The 20,573-nt window shown below is 57.4% G+C and overlaps 1 protein-coding gene across 1 annotated transcript in view; it reads left to right on the forward strand.

The window, feature by feature from the left end:
* The window catches only part of ASS1 (argininosuccinate synthase 1), a 47,926-nt gene extending 28,065 nt beyond the window's left edge, over window positions 1-19,861 (forward strand). The window contains exons 11-16 of the mRNA XM_006918058.3: window positions 1,369-1,453; window positions 2,239-2,303; window positions 9,906-10,037; window positions 14,090-14,246; window positions 18,038-18,103; window positions 19,546-19,861. Of these exons, the coding sequence (XP_006918120.1) occupies window positions 1,369-1,453; window positions 2,239-2,303; window positions 9,906-10,037; window positions 14,090-14,246; window positions 18,038-18,103; window positions 19,546-19,591 (551 nt within the window). The 3' untranslated portion in view covers window positions 19,592-19,861. The remainder of the gene's footprint in view (window positions 1-1,368; window positions 1,454-2,238; window positions 2,304-9,905; window positions 10,038-14,089; window positions 14,247-18,037; window positions 18,104-19,545) is intronic.
* The last annotated feature ends 712 nt before the right edge of the window (window positions 19,862-20,573 follow it).

Here is a 20,573-nt window from a genome sequence, read left to right on the forward strand (position 1 = left end):
TCCTGGACACAGGCTCTGGCGGCCTTTCCTCCAGGAATAGGGTGGCCCCGAGGCTGAGCCAGAGAAGAAACGTGATCCATTTTAATGATTCGGGGACCGTCTGGAAAAAAAAAAAAAAAAAAAACAGATGGGTGGGACCCATCCCGACTACTCCCCATTCATCCTCTAGTTAATTTATTTGAAGTTTTAATCTAATTATTAACTATTTTAAAGGCTAAGAGGCTTTCTCCGGCAGCAGCACCAACAATGTCAGCGCCTTTCTGGGGCAGGCCCTGTCCAAGGCCGTGCAAAGGGGCCGATAATAGGACCGAGGAAGGGAGAGAAAGGGAGAGAGGAGAGGCGGGGGGTAGCAAGAGGGGCTTAAGGTTCATTATTGGACAGACTTACATTTAATAGCAATTTACAACCAAGTTATAAAACCCCTGGAAATGGGGGTTAAGAATGGGGAAGCTGACAGCGCCTTGAGCGAAGCCCCTCAGAGCGGCGCCTGGCTAATAAAGACTCGAAAGCCCGCTATTGAGCCCTGATTGGCACCCGATCGCCGGCTCCATGGTAATGAGCTGGGCAGATGGGTGGGGGATTAGCCGCCAAGTTTGAACAGCCTTTCTTTGTCACTGTTACAGCTCTCTTGTTAGTCCCCTAATACATTTATTGCTCATTTCACACCGCTCGAGAAAGTGCCCCTTGCTATTCAGAGTCAACCCTGAACCCACCCACTGCCCCCCCTCCCCACCCCCCTGGACTCGGCCCTTCCCTCCCAGAGCGGCCGCCTCCCTCCTGCCCTCCTGCCACCCCAGACCCGACTCCTCAGAATTCATGGACGCCTCCGACACCTCGCCTGCTGGAGCGGGCACCATTTTACCCCCATCAATCAGATGGCTGCGTGAGGGTCTGGGGTGCAGGGTCGGGGGCGCGGGGGTCCGCCTGACAGACGCGGCAGGGGGCTGTGTGTGTGCGTGTGAGTGTGTGTGTGTGTGAGCTCAGCCGCACCTCAGCCGGGCGGCCCCTGGGTAACTGGTGGGACAGAAGGAGCTCCCGGCCTAAGACAATGGTGGAGCGTGAAATTCAATTAGTTCAGGGCCTGGTTCCAATTTCACAGCCCCTAAATGCAAAAGGGGCAAAGAGAATGGGAAGGGTGGGGGAGAGCGTTTTTATTGCATTTTCCCTTTCATTCCGGGGGGCTTTCTCGCCCCTTCTCTCCCCCCGGCAGGCCTCAACCTGCACAGGGCTTTTCAGGGAGTCATTCGGAGTCCATATCTGTCACATCCATTTAAGGCGTTGCGGGCGGAGGGAGAGGGAGGGGTGGCAGGCACAGGCTCCTCCACGGAGCTCCGGCCACAGGCCCACTGCTCTCTTCTCCCACCCTAGGGATCCCCGTGAAGGTGACCAACGTCACGGATGGCACCACCCACTGCACGTCCATGGAGCTGTTCGTGTACCTGAACGAAATCGGGTGAGTGCTCCGGCCCTGTCCGCCTCCTAGCAAACTGCTGTCTGCAGCAGCCACGGGTTCTGGCCATTCCGGCTGATGTCTGGTCAGGCCTGAGGCCCGGGGCCGAGGACTACAGGCCTGCATCCTGTGGGAAGCCTTGGCACAGCCTCACAGCTGTGACATCTCCTGGCTTGGTAGGAGAGACCCCTTGGCCCTCAGCCTTGGAAGGTGGCAATTCCGCTCAGCTGGAGCTTCCAAGCTCTGGGCTGCATCCGAGACCACGATAGAAAGAAAGATGAGCCATGCTTAGAGCTGGTGCCAGGAAAGGCCCCAGGACAGAGGTAACAGAAGCTGTAAATTAAACTCACGGTGTGTCTGATCTCGGAAGCTAAGCAGGGTCGGGCCTGGTTAGTACTCGGATGGGAGACCACCTAGGAAGACCAGGTGCGCGGTAGGTGTAAAAAATAAATAAATTAAGGGATCGTAAGCTGACAAGGTCTTTGCAATCTGTCAGGTCAACCAAGGGTTGCCTCGCCTAAAAAAATAAATAAATAAACAAACACGGTGTGACCCGGGCAAGCCCTTCCCTCTCTGGGCCTCAGTTTCCCCGCCCGTACAATGGATGGGAGGACCAGGTCCCCTAACTCGGGTGTCCTCTCTTGGCTCCCGAGATGGTGCCTCATGTCCTGCATGGAGCTCCGGGGTGGGCGCAGCCCATGTGTGCCCAAGCCGTGGCGGCCAGCGGGTGGCATCTGACACCAAGCCTGTGGCCGCACCCGACCCTGAGTGTCCCGTTCTCCCCCCAGGGGCAAACACGGCGTGGGCCGCATCGACATCGTGGAGAACCGCTTCATCGGGATGAAGTCCCGAGGTGAGTGTGCCCAGCAGCCTTGGGGGCATGCCTCGGTCCTGGAGCCCCCTCGGTCCCCGTGCCATCCAGCCACTCCCAGGCTATGTCGGTGACTCTGGGCAAGTCCATTCCCCCCCCCACCACCACCACCAAGGCTCAGTTTCCCCTCTGTGCGTGGGGATGAGAGGCCCTTTGCCACTGGCTTCCAGGAGTATTGCCGTCCCAGCAGGAGGAGCTGGGGGCCGGGAGAGGCCCTGAGGAGAGAGGAGATCGGGGATCCTGTGGCCTGGGCCGGTAGGCTGGGTCCCGAGGCAGAGTGTGCAGGGCCGACTTCGTGGTCATTGAGGCTGCACCGAGGCGGCCGGCTGGCCTGGCAGGGGGTGGGCGCTGTGGGCAGCCCAGGCCCTGTGAGTGAGCAAAGCCTGAGGGCATGTCCCAAGGTCAGGTGTGACCCGAGGACGGGAGGCATTTTTCCCCAGGTGGGAGGACTCTGCCCGCTGTAGAAGGGGCTGCCCCCTTGGCGGGGCTGCCTGGCCCACGTCCGCCTCTGGCTGGGCTAAGGGGAGAAGAGGTTGGTCCCCAAGCAAGCGCCTCTGTCTGCTCTTAGTAACAGAGCCTTGAGTCCCTTTGTCAATAATCAGGAGTCAGCTCGACCACACCCTCCCCTCGAGGACTCGGTTTCCCCACCCACACAAGAGGATCTCAGCTGCCTGTGGGTCCCTGATCAAGCAAAGATGCTTCCGGAGCTCTAAGAGGGAGGGGATAAACTTTCAGTGAGAGCCCCAGACTTGGGCACTCGAGTTTTAAATACTGGCAGGGAGTTGAGGCCCCGTTTTTTGCAGGCATTCTAATTGCTTTGCTTAGGGTTAATTTGAAAAGATAACGCAACCAAATAAAACCAGGCCAGGGTATAGTCAGTCCTTCAAGGTATTTTGTACTAAAATTCTAAGACCCAAAGGGAGCTGCTGGCCAAATTTCGGCTTTTGGGAAAGGACGCCGGAGCGGGAGACGGGATGGGAGGGTTTTCGCCCCGGGTTCGCCCGGCCTTGCCCAGTGACCTTGAACTTACCGTCTCTGGCCCTCGGTTTCCCCAGGTGTAGTGTGGGAGGGGTGGGGGTGGGGGGCGATCCTTCGGGCTCTGACCTGTTTGGGTTTGTCTCAGAGGGAGCAGGGAGGAGGCAGGGAGGGAAAGCGGCCTCTTCGCCTCTTTCATGTGGTTCTCGACTCAGCTATTATGGAAACAACCTAATTGAAGCTCTGGGAAGGCCTCCTCGAGGACAACGTAACTAATTAGCTGCTCCTTTTTATCCTCTCTCATCTTTGTCTCTCACCTATAGTAACATCTGATTAAATGTCCCTTTGTCGCAGTCTGCCCTTGGGAGCCAGCACAATATACATCATCCAAGGCAGACCTGGGAGGGGCCTTGGGGAGCCAGAGGCCAGCACCCTCATGTTACAGACAGGGGCACCAAGGCTCAAAGTCAAAGACCTGTCGGTGGCAGGACTAGGAGTCGCAGATCCAGAGAGGATGAGGGCTTAAGCCTGAGCGGGGCGCATCGGGGTTCTGGCCCAGGTGCACGGGCAGGGACTGGTGCAGTGGAGATTACTCCATAGATGGCTGCGCCCTCTGGGAGCTGTCAGTGCGGCTCAGAGGTACCCACGATGGCACTTGCTCTCTGCTCCTCGCATGCCCGTGACAGGCATCACTAGTTGATTGTGGATGTCTCAGTGCTGCGGGCAGGCAGTGCTGTAGGTCAGGAATGGCACTTCCTGTGAAGATGAATTGCTTCCTCTATTGGAAAGAGAAGGACCAGCCTGAGGTCACTGTGAAATGGCATCCTGCTAGGTGGGGAGAGCCAGGTGAACTTGAACTGAAGGAGGCAGCGATAAAGGCCTAGACCGGGCTATTCTAGGTAGACATCCTGGAGGAGGTGGCAGGAGATGAGGCTTGGACTGGTAGAGTAGAATGTGGAACAGAGAGGGCAGAGCGGGAGCTTTCTAGTGGGATGTGGTAGAAAAGGTAGGAGGCGCCCCAGGTGGCCGGTTGGGTGTTGAGTTGGGTCTACTGGGGGCCGAGCCCCTGGAGGCCTGGGAGAGGCACACTGAAGGGTCAGCGTAGACGGTTCAGGCTTCGGTGCCGGACAAGTCCCCGTCCTGGCTCCATCTCCACTGGGAAAGTGACCCAGCCTCTCGGAGCCTCGAATTCTTCATCTGTGAAATGGGCCGCGTCCAGGTCGCATGCAGAGAGCTCCTGACCCACAGTGGTTGCCGCTGTGCCTGAAGGCAGATTCGCTACCTTCTCCCCAGACCTGGGGGTGTCGCCACCCTCCAAGGTCCTAGCCACCTGAGGAGGAGATTCCTGGAGCACAGCCTTCACCCCGCCCAGGTGCTGCGTGTATTTGTGGAGGGGGGCTGTCCCCCAAAGCACAGCATGTAGTCTGAGGATTATACCGCTTTGGGGAAAAACAATCAGGATTCTGACTCCACAGACTTGCTGTGTGACCGTAGGCAAGTTGCTTTCCCTCTCTGCAACTCCGGCGGCCAAAGGTAAGGCAGCCTGGGTGATCTTGCGTGTCCCTCTGGAAGTTGTGACCTGCCTGTTTTCTTACTGAGGTTGGGGGAGAGGGAAGAAAATTACTTCCTAATTTTAGGGTGACATGTTACTTTTATTTTTTTCACGCCCAATAAATTGTAGTGAGAAGGCGCTGCATCGTGGCATTGTGGATGCCCCCATGACGGGTCTTTATTAAGTCTAAGTAATGGGAAAAGCTGTTAATTGCCAATTACATTGAGGGCAGAGCAGGAAGACACTATTGTCCGTATCTCAGTGTATCCCAGTGTACGAGGGAAAATGTCATTTGTATTGATTTTACAAAGCTCGTAATTGAACTTCGTTAAGGGCTTGGTTTATTTGGGGGGCAGGGGTGAGGGAATTGGGCAGCGCTAGCGCCCTGGGTCTGGGATGGCCGGCTCAGTGGCGCTAGAGGCCGTGGGGTCAGAGGGGCAAGGGGCCGGGGAAGCTGCAGATGGAGTAGCTTTCGCTGTATTTGTGGCTGTTCACATCGTCATTATCACATTATCTTTTTAACTCCGGAGGGGGGCTAATTAAGTGAAGTAAATGAAATCAGTGGGGAGGAGAGGGGGGAAGGCAGGCAGGAGCAAGCAGGGAAGGAGCCTTCCCGGGAGCCAGCCCACCTCCTTCTCCTCCGCTCACCTTAGCTCCTCTCCTCCCGCCCTGCCCCTCGGGTCTCGCCCCTGCCCACTGCCCCCTCTCCCTCCACGTTGCCGGCTTTCTCCTCTTCCCTTGAGCCTTCCTCTTCACTCGCCCCCTCCACCATCCTCATCTCTCTCCCACTCTCCCCTCCTCTCTCAACTTCCTCCTTGCTCCTCTGCTTTCTGGCTAAGAAAGAACAAGGGCCGCCTGCCCACTTACCCACTTGCCCACCCACCAGAGGCTCCGCACAGATAGAACCTTCCAGATGGAAAGTGGAGGGAGACCTGTGAGCACCGGCATTCTCACTCCTGGAGGCCCAGGGTAGCCAGCCTCAGAGGCCCACCCTGCTTCCCCGGGTGGGGCCTGTGGGGCGCCAGGAGCCTAGAGGATGGTTAGAGTCCCACCATCACTTGCCTTCCCCGTCGCCGTGGCAACCGCCTCTCTCCTTGGCCCTGGTACCTAACAGGGGTGTCCTTGGGCTCCAGCCAACCTCCCCTCCCCCGACCTTTCCAAATCCCTCCCTCGGGATACTGCTTTCCCAAAGGACCAGAGCCTCTGGTCCAGGTGCCCTCACCCCCACTCCCGACCCCCGACCCCTGATCCCTGACCCCCGGCTGAGTTGGCGGATCCCACTCGATTCCACCAGATTGCTCAGTCTGGGCTAACCTGGCAGCCTCGGGAACAGATGAGAAGAAGTGAAGCAGCAGCAGCTGCTTTGGTCCCCACCTCTTCCTCTCTGGTCCACTGTCCCCCAGCTCCTCGCCCTTCTTCCCCGCCCCAGCCCTCGGCAGTAATTACGGTGTGATTGAAGATGCTCCGCAGAGAACTGCTGACACCTCTGTCTTTTTCCTGTAAACACGGGGAGATGAAAATAGACACTTGGAGCCGCTGTGCGTGTCACTCCAAAGATGACTGTTGTCTCTTCCACGGCGACACCGAGACTCAGCTGTCATTTGCTCCTTCTTTCTGCGCAGTGGTTTGTATGCCTACTGTCAAAAGCCCCAAATCCATAGTCTTTTAGCATCAGGTTTCTGTCACCGGTTTTTTTAAAGTCATTTTTTTTTCCCCCAGAAGAAATACACAAATCATCTATCCCCTACCCCTGTGGAGAGGAGGGAGAAGATCTTTAAAATGCTCGTGCTCTCTCTCTCTCTCTCTCTCATACACACACACACACACACACACACACACACACACACACACACACACACGACAGCAGCAGCCTGAAAACAAGCTTTTTGATCAGTCACAATTAACTTTAACACCTTCTAAGAGAACGAACGGGAATATTAATTGTACTGGCGTGTTTCATGGCTGCAGCTTTTCTTCTTGGCCCACGGCTCTTCCTGCAGCTGCCTCGGAGGGTTGACAGCCCCAAGGCTGGTTCTGCAGGCTCAGGAGGGGCTGGCTCTGCCCACCAGGCACTCTGCTCTGTTCCCGGAGAACAGCTATGATAGACCAGGAGCGGGTTGGGGTGCCGTTGGGCATGTCACAGCCCTTCCTCGTGGAGAAGTATGGGTGTCTTCCTCGAACCCTGCACACCACCAGTATTGTTCTGTTTCTGGACAATGTAGTGGGTGGGGGGGTGGCCGCCGTGTTCTGGAGACAGGACCACCCCTATGTAGGCCACACCTTGGGACGTGTGTCTGGGACGTTGCCTTCAGGCAGGTGGAGGTTAGAGGGAAGGGCAGCAGACAGTTACCATCTTCTCAAATTCCAGATGGGTTGCCTGGGGCTCAGAGGAGGCTGAGGCCAGCCCAGGTCAGGCGGGGAAGCTGGGCACTCCGTGTAAAGGTGTACGTTGTGTGGGACTTCTGACCCCCAGCCCTGGTCCTGCAAATACAGTGGACCAAGCCCCACAGCTGGCTCAGCCAAAGACAGCAGAGCACAGAAGCCGCCCGGTTCCCCACCATTGGTTTGCCCGGGGTGACGCCGCCGCTGCCGTCTACGCCAGTACGAGGACAGGCTTTGAAAGTTTCCAGGCTTTTCCAAAATGTGGCAAAACTAACAATCAGAAGGCCCATTTCCAATGCAATAAATATGGAATTCCCAGTATGCGCCAGGATAAGAACACCAGTGGGCCTTAGTCATTATCTTGCTTTAGTTGACTCCTGAGAAATTACTTTACTCTTGGTGACAATTTCCAGGATAATTGAAAACTTACCCCTCTAACATTGTGGTTATTTTTGCCGTTTTCGAGGCAGATATTTCCAAACGTCCTGCACGGGTCTGTCTTTGTGAACAGCCTGCCGACCAGTCGGGCCTTTCTCAGTGGCCTGGGGCCACTGGGAGCCACTCGTTTGTGATGCCATGCTGTCCCCAAAGAGTAGCCCAACTCCGGTGCTGAGTTCCTGTTTGTTTTCGTAGGTCTTCCGTGTCCCCCACCCTTATGCCGTCAGCACTGGCTTTTCTCAGCCCCTTCTGTGCTGTGTCTCTGAGCCACGCTGCAGAAACAGAGCCGTTAGAGTAAAAATGAAGCAGCGCGAAGGCCCGAGGGGCCCCCCGGGGAGTCGAGGCCGGGGCCTCTCGCGTATGCTCGGGTTCATGGGTGTTTTCCTGCTGGGGAGGCCAAGGTCACGGCTGGATTCAGAACAGCCAGGGCCACACTGGTGAAACAGGACATGGCTCTTCCATGGCACATCGCAGTCACATCAGCACCTGATCCTTTTGACACGTGTGTCTCCCGAGACCAGGTAACTCCGAGCCACAGGGAGAACCCAGGCCCTTCCTCCCAGCCGTAGCCCCTCGACCTGCATATTCCTTTTCATGTCCCAGTGAACACTGCAGCCTAGAGCGGCGATGGGAGGCCCAGATGCTGGTCCCATGCATCTTGGGAAGCTCATTTCCCTCCTGGGGCCTCAGCCTCCCCATCTGTAAAATGGGCATGCTGAACCAGCTCTGCCGAGTCCACGCGCACGGTCATGCCGCCACCCCCACCGTCCACCTCCAGAATTTCTCATCTTCCCAAACCGAAACCCTGTCCCCACTCCCCTCTCCCCAGGCCCTGGCACCCACCATCCTCCTTCCTGTCTCTGTGAATGTATCTCCTCTGGGGACCTCATCTACATGGGACGGTGCAGTATTCGTCCCTTGATGGCTGGCTTATGTCACGTAGTGCGATAGCCTCCAGGTTCATCCACGTATGTAGCATGTGTCAGAATTTCCTCCCTTTTTAAGGCTAAATAATATTCCACGGTATATATATATATACCACATTTTGTTTATCTATCATCCGTTGATCAGCATTTTAGCCGCGTCCGCCTTTTGGCTGTTCTGCATGATGCTTCCATGAACATGGGTGTAAAATCCTTTTCTTTTTTTTTTTTTAAGCAGCCAGTGTGGAAAGATGGTGGTACAGTCTCAGGATAACTGCAGACTTGCTCCTTTAATGCTGTAATGTTACGTGGTGGGAAGAGGGGAGCCTTTCGGGATAGTCATTACCCCTCCTCCGTGTTGACAGCGAACACGGGGCAGGTGTGTCCAGGTCAGGTGACATGCTCACCTGAACTTTATTTGAGAGACCTCACCGCGTGGCCAAGAGGACGTCTGGCCACGTGTGCATGGAGATCCCACCTCTTGGTGCCTCAGCGTCCTCAAGTGTAGTGTGGCGCCGCTCATCACACCTTCCTCCCAGGTCTGCTTCCTCCCATCTGGTCCGAGCAGGTTGGTTAGCAAATAGAGGAACCGAGCCTGAGGCGATGGGGAGGGTACTTAGCAAAACCGTGGGTTTGGGCCCCCAGCGCCCGCTCACCCACAGCGCAGCAGATGACACTGGTCAGGGCCTGGGGTCAGGTCCCAGCTCCACCGGGGGCACGCTCCTCACGGCCTTGATGTCCCCACCTGTGCAGTGGGGTCGGCGCAGGTGATGGCGAGCCCTCCACCTCGGTGATCGGGATTTCTCTGCAGAGGCACGGCTACGGAGGAGCCACCGCTGAAAGCAGCGTGCGTGTGCACCCGTGTACACACATGTACACACGTATGTGCTTGTGTGTGCACAGCCGTCCCCTCCCCCGGCTCCCCAGTGGAAGGGAAGAAGGGATATTTGGGGCCCTGGGCTCCACCGTAGTCGGTTTAATTACAGGTTTTCAGCCGCAGGCCGGTGGGCACGCGTCGCGGAGGAGGGGGAGCGGCTCTGAACCCTGTCATTTTCCAGCGTCTGCGGGCCTCTTCAAAGGGGGGCATCCAGACATTTTCTCCACAAGCCGCAGAGTGGACTGTCGTGGCCCCAGCATGAACATAATGACAGATGCATTTTGCAGCAAGCTGGGAGTGAATGGGTCCGACCGGCTTGTCTCCTGTCAGACGAGTCATTATTATTTTTTCTTTTTTTTTTGTCATTTGCTGACAGTTTGGGTTTCATGTGTTTCTCTCTTTTTTCTCCCGTTCCCCCTGCCTGGAAAAATGGCTAGGTATCTACGAGACCCCAGCGGGGACGATCCTTTACCACGTTCATTTAGACATCGAGACCTTCACCATGGATCGGGAAGTGCGCAAAATCAAACAAGGCCTGGGCTTGAAATTCGCAGAGCTGGTGTACACCGGTGCGTAGGCCGCTGCCGCCCCCAGCCCCTTCCTAACCAACCAGCACCCTCCCCCGGTCCCGCCCCTGATCCCACCCCGCCACTGCCAGATCCCGAAAGATGCAGGTTGAAGGGGATGAGAGAGCAAGGAGGGGACGTGGGGACTTGCCCTGTTCACACGCTGTCAAGGCAAACGCACCGGTCCCTACGGGGGTCGGCCGTCCCTGCACCACCTGCCATCTGTATGACTCCAGCCTGGCCAAGGTGCGTCACGGGTCATCCCCGAGGCAGCCAGCCTTTATTGAGCACGTGCCAGTGCCAGGCGCTGTGTGGGGACACACACGAGCTGTCCTCCCAACTTTCCTGGGAGAGCCGCCGCCGGCTCCGTTCACAGATGAGTGGAAGGAGCTTGAACAGTTACACAAGTAAGGGAAAATGGCCTCGCTGGGTGTGACCCCAGGTCAGGCTGTCTCTAGGCAGGACCTGGAGCTGCTGTGGGAACCGCCTCAAGCAGAGGGGGAAGCTGCCTTGACCGAGAACTCAGCCTCTCGCCCAAGGAGGAGACCAGCCAGATCTTAACTGGGGCATCCCCGGAACAGCCATGCACGCAGCCCGCGTATAAAATGTTTGGTGGGCGACATTAGCATGAACTACGGCTGGGTCCCCGTTTTACATGTGAGGAGTCTGAGTTTCCGTGCCTTACCTGTTGTCACAGAGTCAGAATCCAGGCCCCCTGACTCACATCCACCCCTTACCTTGTATCACAGGGGTCCCTAAATCTGGCCTGTGATCCAGCCTGTGAGCTAAGACTCATTTTTACATATTTAAGTGGTTGGGGGAAATTTTTTTTTAAGTAATATTATTTTATGACGTGTGAAAATCATAGGGATTTCAGTGTCTGTAAAGCTTTTGGGCACGGCCATGCTCCTTCGTGTACATGTCACCTGTGTCTGCTTCTGAGCGCCCGGAAGCTGAGTAGTTTCAGGAGAGGCCGCCTGACCCACAGAGCCTGACATTACAACGTTACAGTCTGGTCTTTCCCAAAACTGTCTGCGGCTCTCTGACATTCATCTCTCCCTAATTTGAGAAACCACATCAAACAGCCCCTCCGAGCTGTTGGGGGGAACAGGCTGCCGGCCAAGGCCAACCTTGACATTGAGGGCGGGGGTGGGGGGGTGTGCCTGGATGGCAGAGGGACCCGGGAGAGTCAATGTTAGTGATAAAGACCCCGATGAGCCTCCGCTGCCCTCGCCTCACCCCCTCACCCTCCACCCTGAGCCCCCGAATCACTGTAACTCATCGCGCACGGGCTCCTGGTTATCGCTGGCATTATTCCTCCCTCCCATTGTTCCCAGCAGCTTTGAAGCTGAGTCCCCGCTTCCCAGGTACAGACAGGTGTTTAAATACCATTGTCTCCTGCAGACTCTCTTACTCCATGGGGTTTCAACGCTGAAAGGTGGATTTTGGTTACAAAATGGGAGAGTCATTAAGACGTGGCGGGCTGCGATGGAGGGGACAGCACCTGGCCAGGCCGCTCCCGCTCAGAGGTGTCCGTGGAGGCCGAGCGAGGGGCAAGCCACTAGCCTCCCTCTCATGCTAGAGCGGCTGCCGCCTCTTGCTGTGGGGCCCTGATCCAGGCACTGCTGGGTATTATCTAATCTCAGCTGCACAGAGGTGAGGAAACCGAGCCCCAGACAGGTAAAGACACATGTCCGAACTTTCACGGCTGGCTGTGAACCCAGGGCAGTCTGGCTTCAGAGGCCAAGTTCTCAGCCACTCCAGGTGACCTCAGCGGGAGGGAGGGAAGGTGGGCTGGGCGGTTAGCAAGGGGTGATCAGGGGGCTCAGTGACATGTACAGGGGAGTCCCGGTGTCCAAGGCACAGCTGTGCCCCTGGCTACCGGCTCGGTGCCTCTACACTAGGCCACCTGGGTTGCATCCTTGCTCTGCCACCCACCAAGCCCTCTAAATCCCCAAATGAGTTACGGCGATTAGGAGGTTTCAAAGGAAATAAAACTTCAGGGTGGAGGAGAAGGGGGTGAGGGCGAACAAGCCTTAACCTGGGTTGTTAACATTGATATTAACTTCACCCAGGTGCCCCTGCCGTCCAGGCCCCCAGAGACGTCAAGGTCAGCCTCGGGCCTGTCCCCCCAACAGCCCGGAGCAGGGCTGTTTGGTGTGGTTTCTCACATAAACGTTGCAGACCATGGGTCAGCTTGAGCAAGTTACTGCATCTCCCTGTGCCCCAGTTTCCTCAAAAAAACCTGTCTCGCAGCAAGGAGTAAACGTGTGAATATCTGTAAAGCATCTAGAGCAGCACCTGGCCAGGTTGCTATCCCAGCATGCCTTAGGGACCTACAAGCGCCTGGTGTGGCCGCTGAGCGCAGAGGCCTTGCCTCTGGCTGGCTTGATGATCTTGGGTGGGTCTGAGCCTCAGTGTCCCCTCCTGTAAAATAAAAGTCACCAGGTCAGGTGTCTTCCCAGTCCTGGCTAGCTCCTCGGTGACAGAGCCTGCCCCTCTGCCCTGGCGCTTGGCTTCCTCGGAGCCCGTGTAGTCCCAGGGCACAGAGGGGGACACTGAAGCACGTGGATGGACATGGGAGAGCCTGACGTGAAGCCCGGGCCAGGTGCTTCCACGGGGGTCTCTGTCCCATCTCTGCCTCCACCTACTGCCTGTCTTCCAGCTTGGGCACTTAATGGTCTGATTACCCCAACTTAGGAAGATGATGGCTGAGCCCAGAACTCGGGGGCATGGCGGGGGCCGCGGGTCATCAGAGCCCCTTTTGTGGGGTTCGGAGCCAGGAGTGTTCAGTTGGACCTGTGCACTTTGGGGTCTCGCCGAGTGGCTGTGGACAGGCCCTTGTTCCGGGCGTCCATCTCCCTGGATCCAGTGAGGGCTGGTGGAGGCCACGTTCAAATCTCAGATGCAGATCGCTCAGAGCCTGGCCCGCGTCCTCACATTGCGCGCACACGACCCCCAGAGAGCGGTTGGTATGTTGTCTCATGTGTAAAGGGGGAACTGAGGCACAAGGAGCTGCTTGTCAAAGTGGAGCTGCGATGTGAACTCACATGGCAGGTCACTGGAGAGCCAGGACCCGACCTCCTCTCCCCGCCTGTCCCTCCCCCACCTCATCCCAGAGAGGGCCCGCGCCCCTTTCCCACGGAGAGCCCCAGCAGGTGTCCCTGGAGGCCTGGGCCTCCAACAATAGCCGCAGACCCGGGGCTGACCCAGCCCGTTATCAGGGCAGGAGATCACAAGCCATCTGGCCCCGCAGCTGCCCAGGTGGGCTCACCTTCCCAGCTCCATTTCAGAGAAACCCTACCCCTCGAGCTGTCCTGTCCCTCCCCCAACCCCGGCCAGCCCGCCTGCCGCCCCTCAGCACAGACCAGAAAGATGCAGGCTGCCCATAGGTCCTAGCCTGCCAGTTGCGGGGACTGAGCTGAGCACACAGCCTTCCCTGGCCTTAGGGCTCTGGGGACCGGCCACCGGTGGGGGGTAGCCCATTTCTCCCACACCTTGTGCACCAATGGGCTGTTCCAGCCACAGACAGGAGTGCTCAAGGTGATCATGCGAAGCAGAGTCGGTACCACGTGGGCCAACTGAGGTCAGACCCAGGCCCCACGACAGCCTGCACGGTCTTGGAGAGGTTGCTCAGCGGCCCCGAGCCTGACTTCCTCACCCAGAAAAGCTGCCTTTGTGAAACTGAGCTCCCTGTGGGCAGAGGTCAGGAGGTTCCTTCAGCGCCATGTCCCCTGCACCCGTCCGTGGTGCTCCCTGAATGTCTATGGCCTGAAGCCGTGGGTTAGCGCCGCTCCTCCTGACCCAGGGAGTGACTGCGTGGCAGGGACCCACAGGAGTCTGCAGGGTCACAGGACAGGGCCCTCAGGCGTGTTCCTTGACGTGGTCCTTCCCCGGTGCCCATGGTGCCGGAGCTCAGCAGGGAACAAGGCCGACCCGGGCCGTGACGAGTGTGGCACCGGGGTCCTTCCTGAACCCCAGCCCCTGACCCCGTGCTCTGGCCCGAGGCCAGCAGCACAGTGGCCTCCTTGGGTCTCACGCTTTCCTCCCCACAGGATTCTGGCACAGCCCCGAGTGTGAATATGTCCGCCACTGCATCGCCAAGTCGCAGGAGCACGTGGAAGGGAAAGTGAGGTTGTCCGTGTTCAAGGGCCAGGTGTACATCCTCGGCCGGGAGTCCCCTCTGTCCCTCTACAACGAGGAGCTGGTGAGGTAGGTGCCCCTTTCCCTGTCCCGGGGCAGGCGCACGCCCTCACGTTCGGTGACCCTTCTGACGGCCTTTCTCAACGAAGCCGTGCCTGAGCGCGGGTCAGGCTCTGCGCAGGGCCCAAGGGCGATCGATGGTCAGGAAGAGTGTCGACGCCACCTCTGCCTTTCTGGAACGTTCAGGCTGGATGGGGATAAAGGCACCGATCACACGATCGCTTGAATTAGGAAAGACACAAGGCTGTGAGGACGTACAGGATACTCTGGCCGGGTATAATCATCGGGGTGTGGGGACGTTTCCCTGAGGAAGTCGTCTTTGAGCTGATCTCCAAAAGATAAGAGTACGTCACGTGCAGAGGCTCCGAGCCTTGGAAGAATCCAGAACATCCCAGACGCTACAGGAACCCAAGGGGCAGGGGGCCAGAGTATGAGTGTTCTGGAGCCAGAGCTTAAAGGGAAGGATGTGATTGGATCTGTGTGTTTTGAGGGTCCTTCTGGCTGCTCTAGAGAGTGAATTTGAGTGAGCGAGGGGCTGGCAAGGATGGAAACGAGGGCTCCTTGGGGACACGCTGGTGGCTAAGACCAGGTTGACGGTTCTAGGAACAGAGAGCAGCAGATAGATTTGACGGATATTTAGGAGGCAAAATCAGAAGGGCGTGGATGGAGATGGAGAGGGCCAGGATCCCCCGGGGTTTTCTTGGCATGAGCAGCTGGGTGCACTTCGGTGGCACTCAGGGAGCTGAGGGGGACCGCCTGAGGAAGCACCCTGCTCTGGAGGACGGGTTTTCCGTGAGATAGGCCGGGACCATCTTGTGGGACGACGGGTCCGGAGCTGAGGAGAACATGGGTTGAGGACATTGGGCGGCGGTGGACATTTCGCTGTCCTCCGAGGACCGTAGGGGAGAGTCAGTGAGAAGAGAAAGGGGCCGAGGAGGGGACCTTGCGGGGCTTCCTCGCCGCCGGGCCGGGCCAGGGTGCTGAGGGGGACGTGAGGGAAGCAGGAGAGGCCTGGTGGGCTGGGTCACAGGTAGCAGCTGCCTCTTAGCTGTGCCTGTTTGCGTCGCGAATGAGAGAGAGAAGGGCCTTGGCCACGGACCAAGGCATCTCTTTGGAGGTCACCCGGCCACACAAGGTCGGGGACGGACCCCTGTGAGAAAGACAGCCACACCTAACCCTAGTCCCCGGCTGAGGCCAGCTCTCCCCTTCTGGGGGCCAGTCGAGAATTAAAGTACGAGTTTTGTTTGGCAGTCAATATTATTTTTCGCTTTCCCTCTCTTTGCCGGGTTGAGCTGCTCCCCCCGCCCTTCAATCTTTCTAAACACTTTATAAGCCATAAATATAACCGAATCAGTTTAGATCAGTCGGGGTAAATGTCAAATTATCTTCTCTCTTTCTCTCTCTGGCTCTTTCTTCCCTCCCCCTCCAAATCAGCAGCCTCTAATAATCTGTCCAACCCTTCATTAAGCCTTACAGTCTCACTCGGGGAGATTAAATGAATAAAGTAAAAAGGGAACGGAGAAAAAAAAGAGAGAAAAGCGGGAGCATTTATTCTCACTGTGTCTCCGACCATTTCCCTTTTCTCTTTGATTTCTACATCGCTGACTTGAAAGCCCTTGAGTGACAGCGTCACGGGGACCAGCGAGGAAGCCGCGAGAGGTAGCAGAACCGAAAATGCCGCGGCACAGTGGGTAGAAAGTAACGTAATTATAGAGCAGGTCAGAGCCACTCGAATGAACAAAAATAAAAGCGCAGAGGTTTTCTGTAGACCGTCAGGGGAGGCGAAAAAAAAAAAATCATTGTAAACTCTTTTCCTCCACGTTCCCCCCCCCGCCACCCCCAAACCGCAGTTTGAAAAAGAGGTTTTTCAGTTCCTGAGAAACACCTCTGGAACCGTGTCGGCAGCCTCGTGGGACGAGCGTGTCCCTCAGTGTGGGCCTCACCTGGCAGCGGCGGCTGGGGCTGCCGGAAGGGCCCCTTCGGGGAAGGGTCGGGGGACTTTGTTTTGACACGTGGGAGATGGAGGCGGAAGGACAGATGTGCAGGCTGCAGGCGGGGAGGTGGGAAGGGGCTCCTGTCCCCTCCCAGGGCTGAGCTCAGGGACCCTTCCACAGGGGACGGGCGATTCAGACAGCGGGAGTGGGACAGGTGTCCTCAGCTGGTTCATAGTTTCTGTGTGAGGGGGCTCGGGTGAGGGGTGGGGAGCAGGGGGTCACGTTAAGCTCCATTTATCACCCCGAGCAAGGCCTATAAAAGCGATTGGGGGAGGCTGGTGGTTTAGTCTGGCCTAGTCTTTCCTCTGCCCGGTAACGGGTCAGGCGGCAGCCCCTCTAAATTCTGACACCTTGTCCCTTTAGAGGGAACTCACTCGCTGGTCTGCGGCTGGTGGCTTCACACACCTGGGTGCTGGAGGGGCCGGCGGAGGTGGAGGGGAGCGAGGGGTGAGGGCGTGGGAGTACCATGTGCCAGCTTCAAGGCCCCATGAAGGTCAAGGCAAGGGCATGGGGGGAGGCAACAGCCCAAGTCCTGAACGATTTGGGGGCAGCAGGGTGTAGAGACCCCATTTGTCGTTGTTAAAAAAGTCTACAACCCACAAAGAGCCAGTCAGAGGCACGGCCTCGGGGTGGCTGAAGAACAGCAGATCCCCTCTGCCCTCCCCCTTCCCAATCTCACCTCTCCACAGAAGGCTCCTGAGGGGACAGGCCACCTCCTTGTCGTGGAGAACTTTGAAATTGCTGTGTCCTGAGGCTGGAGTTTTGCAGACATGAGGACAAGGGGCTGATTCAGGGCAGGGCGTGAGGAGGGGCCCGTGAGAAACAGGGGAAGGACCCCCTTTCCTCCAGAGGAAGGGCCTCGTGGAGTCAGATCTGAGACCACAGCGCCCTGAACGTGTCTTCAAAGAACTTATCCCGGCTGTAGCTAACAAAGGCAGATGGGCGGTTGATGCTTACGTCTGCTCCCCGCCAGGGGCGCTGTGCTCGTCTTGCTCTCATTTTCTCAGCGCCTGGCAGGTAGTAGGTGCTTAATAAGTACCTGAATGAATGAATGCGTGAATGAATGCATGATGTGAGTAACCGCGAGTCTTAACCATGTGCCGGGAGCCGGCTCCATCATTTCCAAGTGAGACACAGAAGCTCGGAGAGCAGGCAGGGATATTTGCCTTGACCGCTATGACGGGGGGTGGGGGTGGCACCAGCGTGCACACCCAGGTGGCCCAGCTTGAACAGCTGCAGCTGGGGAGACATTCGGAGGGTAGCTACGTGGGAGGCCCCGAAGGGTGGAGGCTGTTGAATGCGGGAGGTGGAAACCACAGACAGGTAGGAAGGAGACACCTGTTCTGTGAGGACAGCACTTCTCACCCCGCTCCGACATGGGGCGGTGCCCGGGTTTGAGGATGGGTTAGACAGGGTCTCGCTGGCTGGACAAACAAGATGAAAGGTGACACAGTGGGCAGATCTTGACATGAATGCTGGAGGCCTCCCTGCAGCTCGAGGGACAGAAATCAAGGCTGTCCTTGTGCGCACCCCCTGGCCACCCAGGCCTTCAGCCACTGGACATCATCGGCTGCTCCTGGACACTCCTAGGAGCCCCTGCAGCCCTGAGGGCAGAGCCGGCTGGGATGTATGTCCTCAGTTTACCTGCGCAGTGCTCTGGTCATAGGAAGATTTCACACGGCGAGCACTGGCTGAGCCAGGACCCGACCTGTCCATCTGTGCAGCAGCTGTTCCTGGCCCAGAGGTCCCCTGGGTGCCAGGGGCAAGGCCCAGGGATGCTGACAGGCTTCTCCTCTCTCCTTGCAGCATGGACGTGCAGGGCAATTACGAGCCAGTCGATGCCACTGGTTTCATCAACATCAACTCCCTGAGGTAAGAAGCTCTGGGTCTGGACAGGCCCTCAGACCCCCCAGGTGTGGGGAGCACACTCTGCTGGGACCTCGACTGCTCCGACTGCTGCCCTGCCCTAGACAAGCCCCAGCTTCCGGCCCCTCTGCCCTCAGCATCCTCGGTGCCCGCTTTGGACCCAGCCTGCTCCCCTTCCCACCTGTGACAGCAAGAAGGGTCCTGGGCACTCGGGCTTTGCCTCCACAGTCACTGCCACCCTCTCTCCAGCTGCGGGGTTCAGCTAGGAGCCCCTTTCCTGGGCAACTTAGGGAAGTGGTGGAGAGAAAGAAAGCCTCGGATGCTCACCTGGCCAGCTCCTGCCTTCACTCACCGCACCTGAGCTGTAGGCTGGCCGGAAACCACCCCTAGGCATGTGGATCTCCACGGCCCAGTGGGGCAGCACACATCTGCAGCCACTCCAATGTGGCTTCAAATCCTAACCCTGCGGTGTGGTCTCAGACCCCTTCTGAACATCTCGGAATCCCACGCAGGGCTGTTAGCCGTACCTGCCTCGCAGTCGCAGGGAGAGTCTGCTTTGAGCTGGCGGGAATCGAGCAGGTGGCCCAGACCCTGGCATGCAGAACAGGTGCGGCACCTGGTAGCAGGCGCTCGGCCTGGCACGGTCCTGGGGCCGGCTCGCACAAGTGCAAACAGGGTCATTTATTGCCAGCAGCCACCACAGACTAAGCCATTCCCACGCATCTCCTAGGTTGTCTCATTTAATTCTTACACAGATTTGCAACTCCAGAAATGGGCCCAGAGTGGTTAAGTCACTTGCCCACAGCCACACAGCTAGGAAGCCACGGAGCCGAGTCCGGAAGGGCTCCCTGTCCAGCTCTGGGTTCTTAATCCCCAGCTCCCTCCTCACGGGGCCTGGGGACGGGAGGAAGGCACGAGTCTCTCTCATCTCCCTGCCACCGGCCCTGGGCACGCAGCCACCATTTCCTCCCAGAGCCAGTCTCTGGTCCCTATAGCCAGAGAGAGACGTGGAATCCAGCTCCACCACCCTGGGCGCTCTCCCCAACGGCAGTCACCGTCACCACCCTACCTCTTCGCCCTCTGTTTGTATTCTGCGACTGTAAACCCTTTTAAATGGCTCCGAACACAGTGAGTTTTCATAATGGCCTCTTCACTTCTCCAGTCTCCAGTTAAATGCTTTGTCTTCGACAATGACAAGCAATGTTTTCCCCCTAAGATAAATTAATTACATGATCCTGATTGGAGGGCAGGAGAGGCCCCCGGGCAGGAGACGGAACAGAGGAAGGAAAAAAAGACAACTTCACACAACGTCTTAACAAACAGCTGAACCCCCGCCACCCCCCCTAGCTCCCCACCCCGGCCGCCCCAGCTCTGCCTAAATTAATTGAACCGAGTGTGTGTTGTTATTGTTAATTTGCATTTTTCTTTGTTTTGGATCCGGTTTACAGGCTGAAGGAATATCATCGCCTCCAGAGCAAGGTCACCGGCAAATAGACCAGCTGACAAAGAGGCACTGGGCCTCCTCGCTTTGCGCTTTGCCCGGCTCCTAAGTACAGGCGCTAATTGTCGTGATAATTTGTAATTGTGACTTGTTCTCCGGGGCAGGGCTGGCAGCATAGTGGGGGGTGCCAGGCCCCAGCTTTGTTCCCTGATCCCCTGTAGCCTACCAAAGTGGTCAGTGAAGGGAAGGGGGGTGGGGCAGGTACGATGGGGAGCTATAAAATGACAATTGAAAAAAAAAAGATACATTAGTCTTTTGTTTCTTCTGCAGAGACAGAGGTAAGAGTATGAGTGAGTGTGTGTGTGTGTGTTTGTGTGTAGCCAACCATGCTTTTCTTAGACCAACCTTTGTGTTTTCTGACTTAAGTGCCCCTGAAGGCCACCTTTTGCCAGAGAGTCTGTTTATCTTGAAGCATCGACCCCTCTAGCAAAAAGCAGCGAGTCCAGAAGCACCTGGGCCCGGCTCTCGCCCAGCAGCCTGGCGCTCGTCACCAGCTGTGGCCCTGTGGCACGCACCAAGGAAACCAAGGAGAGTTTAGGTGACTTAGCTGGGAGCTGTCCTGCCCACAGCTCACGGTGAACTCCTGGGAATGGTGGCCATGACTGACCACACGAGTGTTCCCCGCTGTGGCTCTGCGGCCATAGTATCCTAACCTATGGAGGAAGAAGAACCCCAAGTGAGAGGAGAAGCCTGAGTGAATACTTTGGGGGTCCACCTGGCCCCCAAAGTGTCTCCTTTACAAAACGGCCCCAAATAGCCGTGTGCGTGCGTGCCTGTGTGTGTGCATGCGTGCGTGCGTGTGCGTGCGTGTGTGCGTGCGTGTGTGCGTGCCTGTGTGTGTGCATGCGTGCGTGTGCGTGCGTGCGAGCGCGCGCGCGCGCATGCAGTGACTCCGGACCACGGCTGGACACCTGACCAGAGCTGGGCCAATCAGAATCTCACTCCCAGGAACTGCGCCTGGAGAGATGGCCAGAA

Source organism: Pteropus alecto, unplaced genomic scaffold, assembly GCF_000325575.1.
Source record: "Pteropus alecto unplaced genomic scaffold, ASM32557v1 scaffold67, whole genome shotgun sequence".
Taxonomy (NCBI): Eukaryota; Metazoa; Chordata; class Mammalia; order Chiroptera; family Pteropodidae; genus Pteropus; species Pteropus alecto.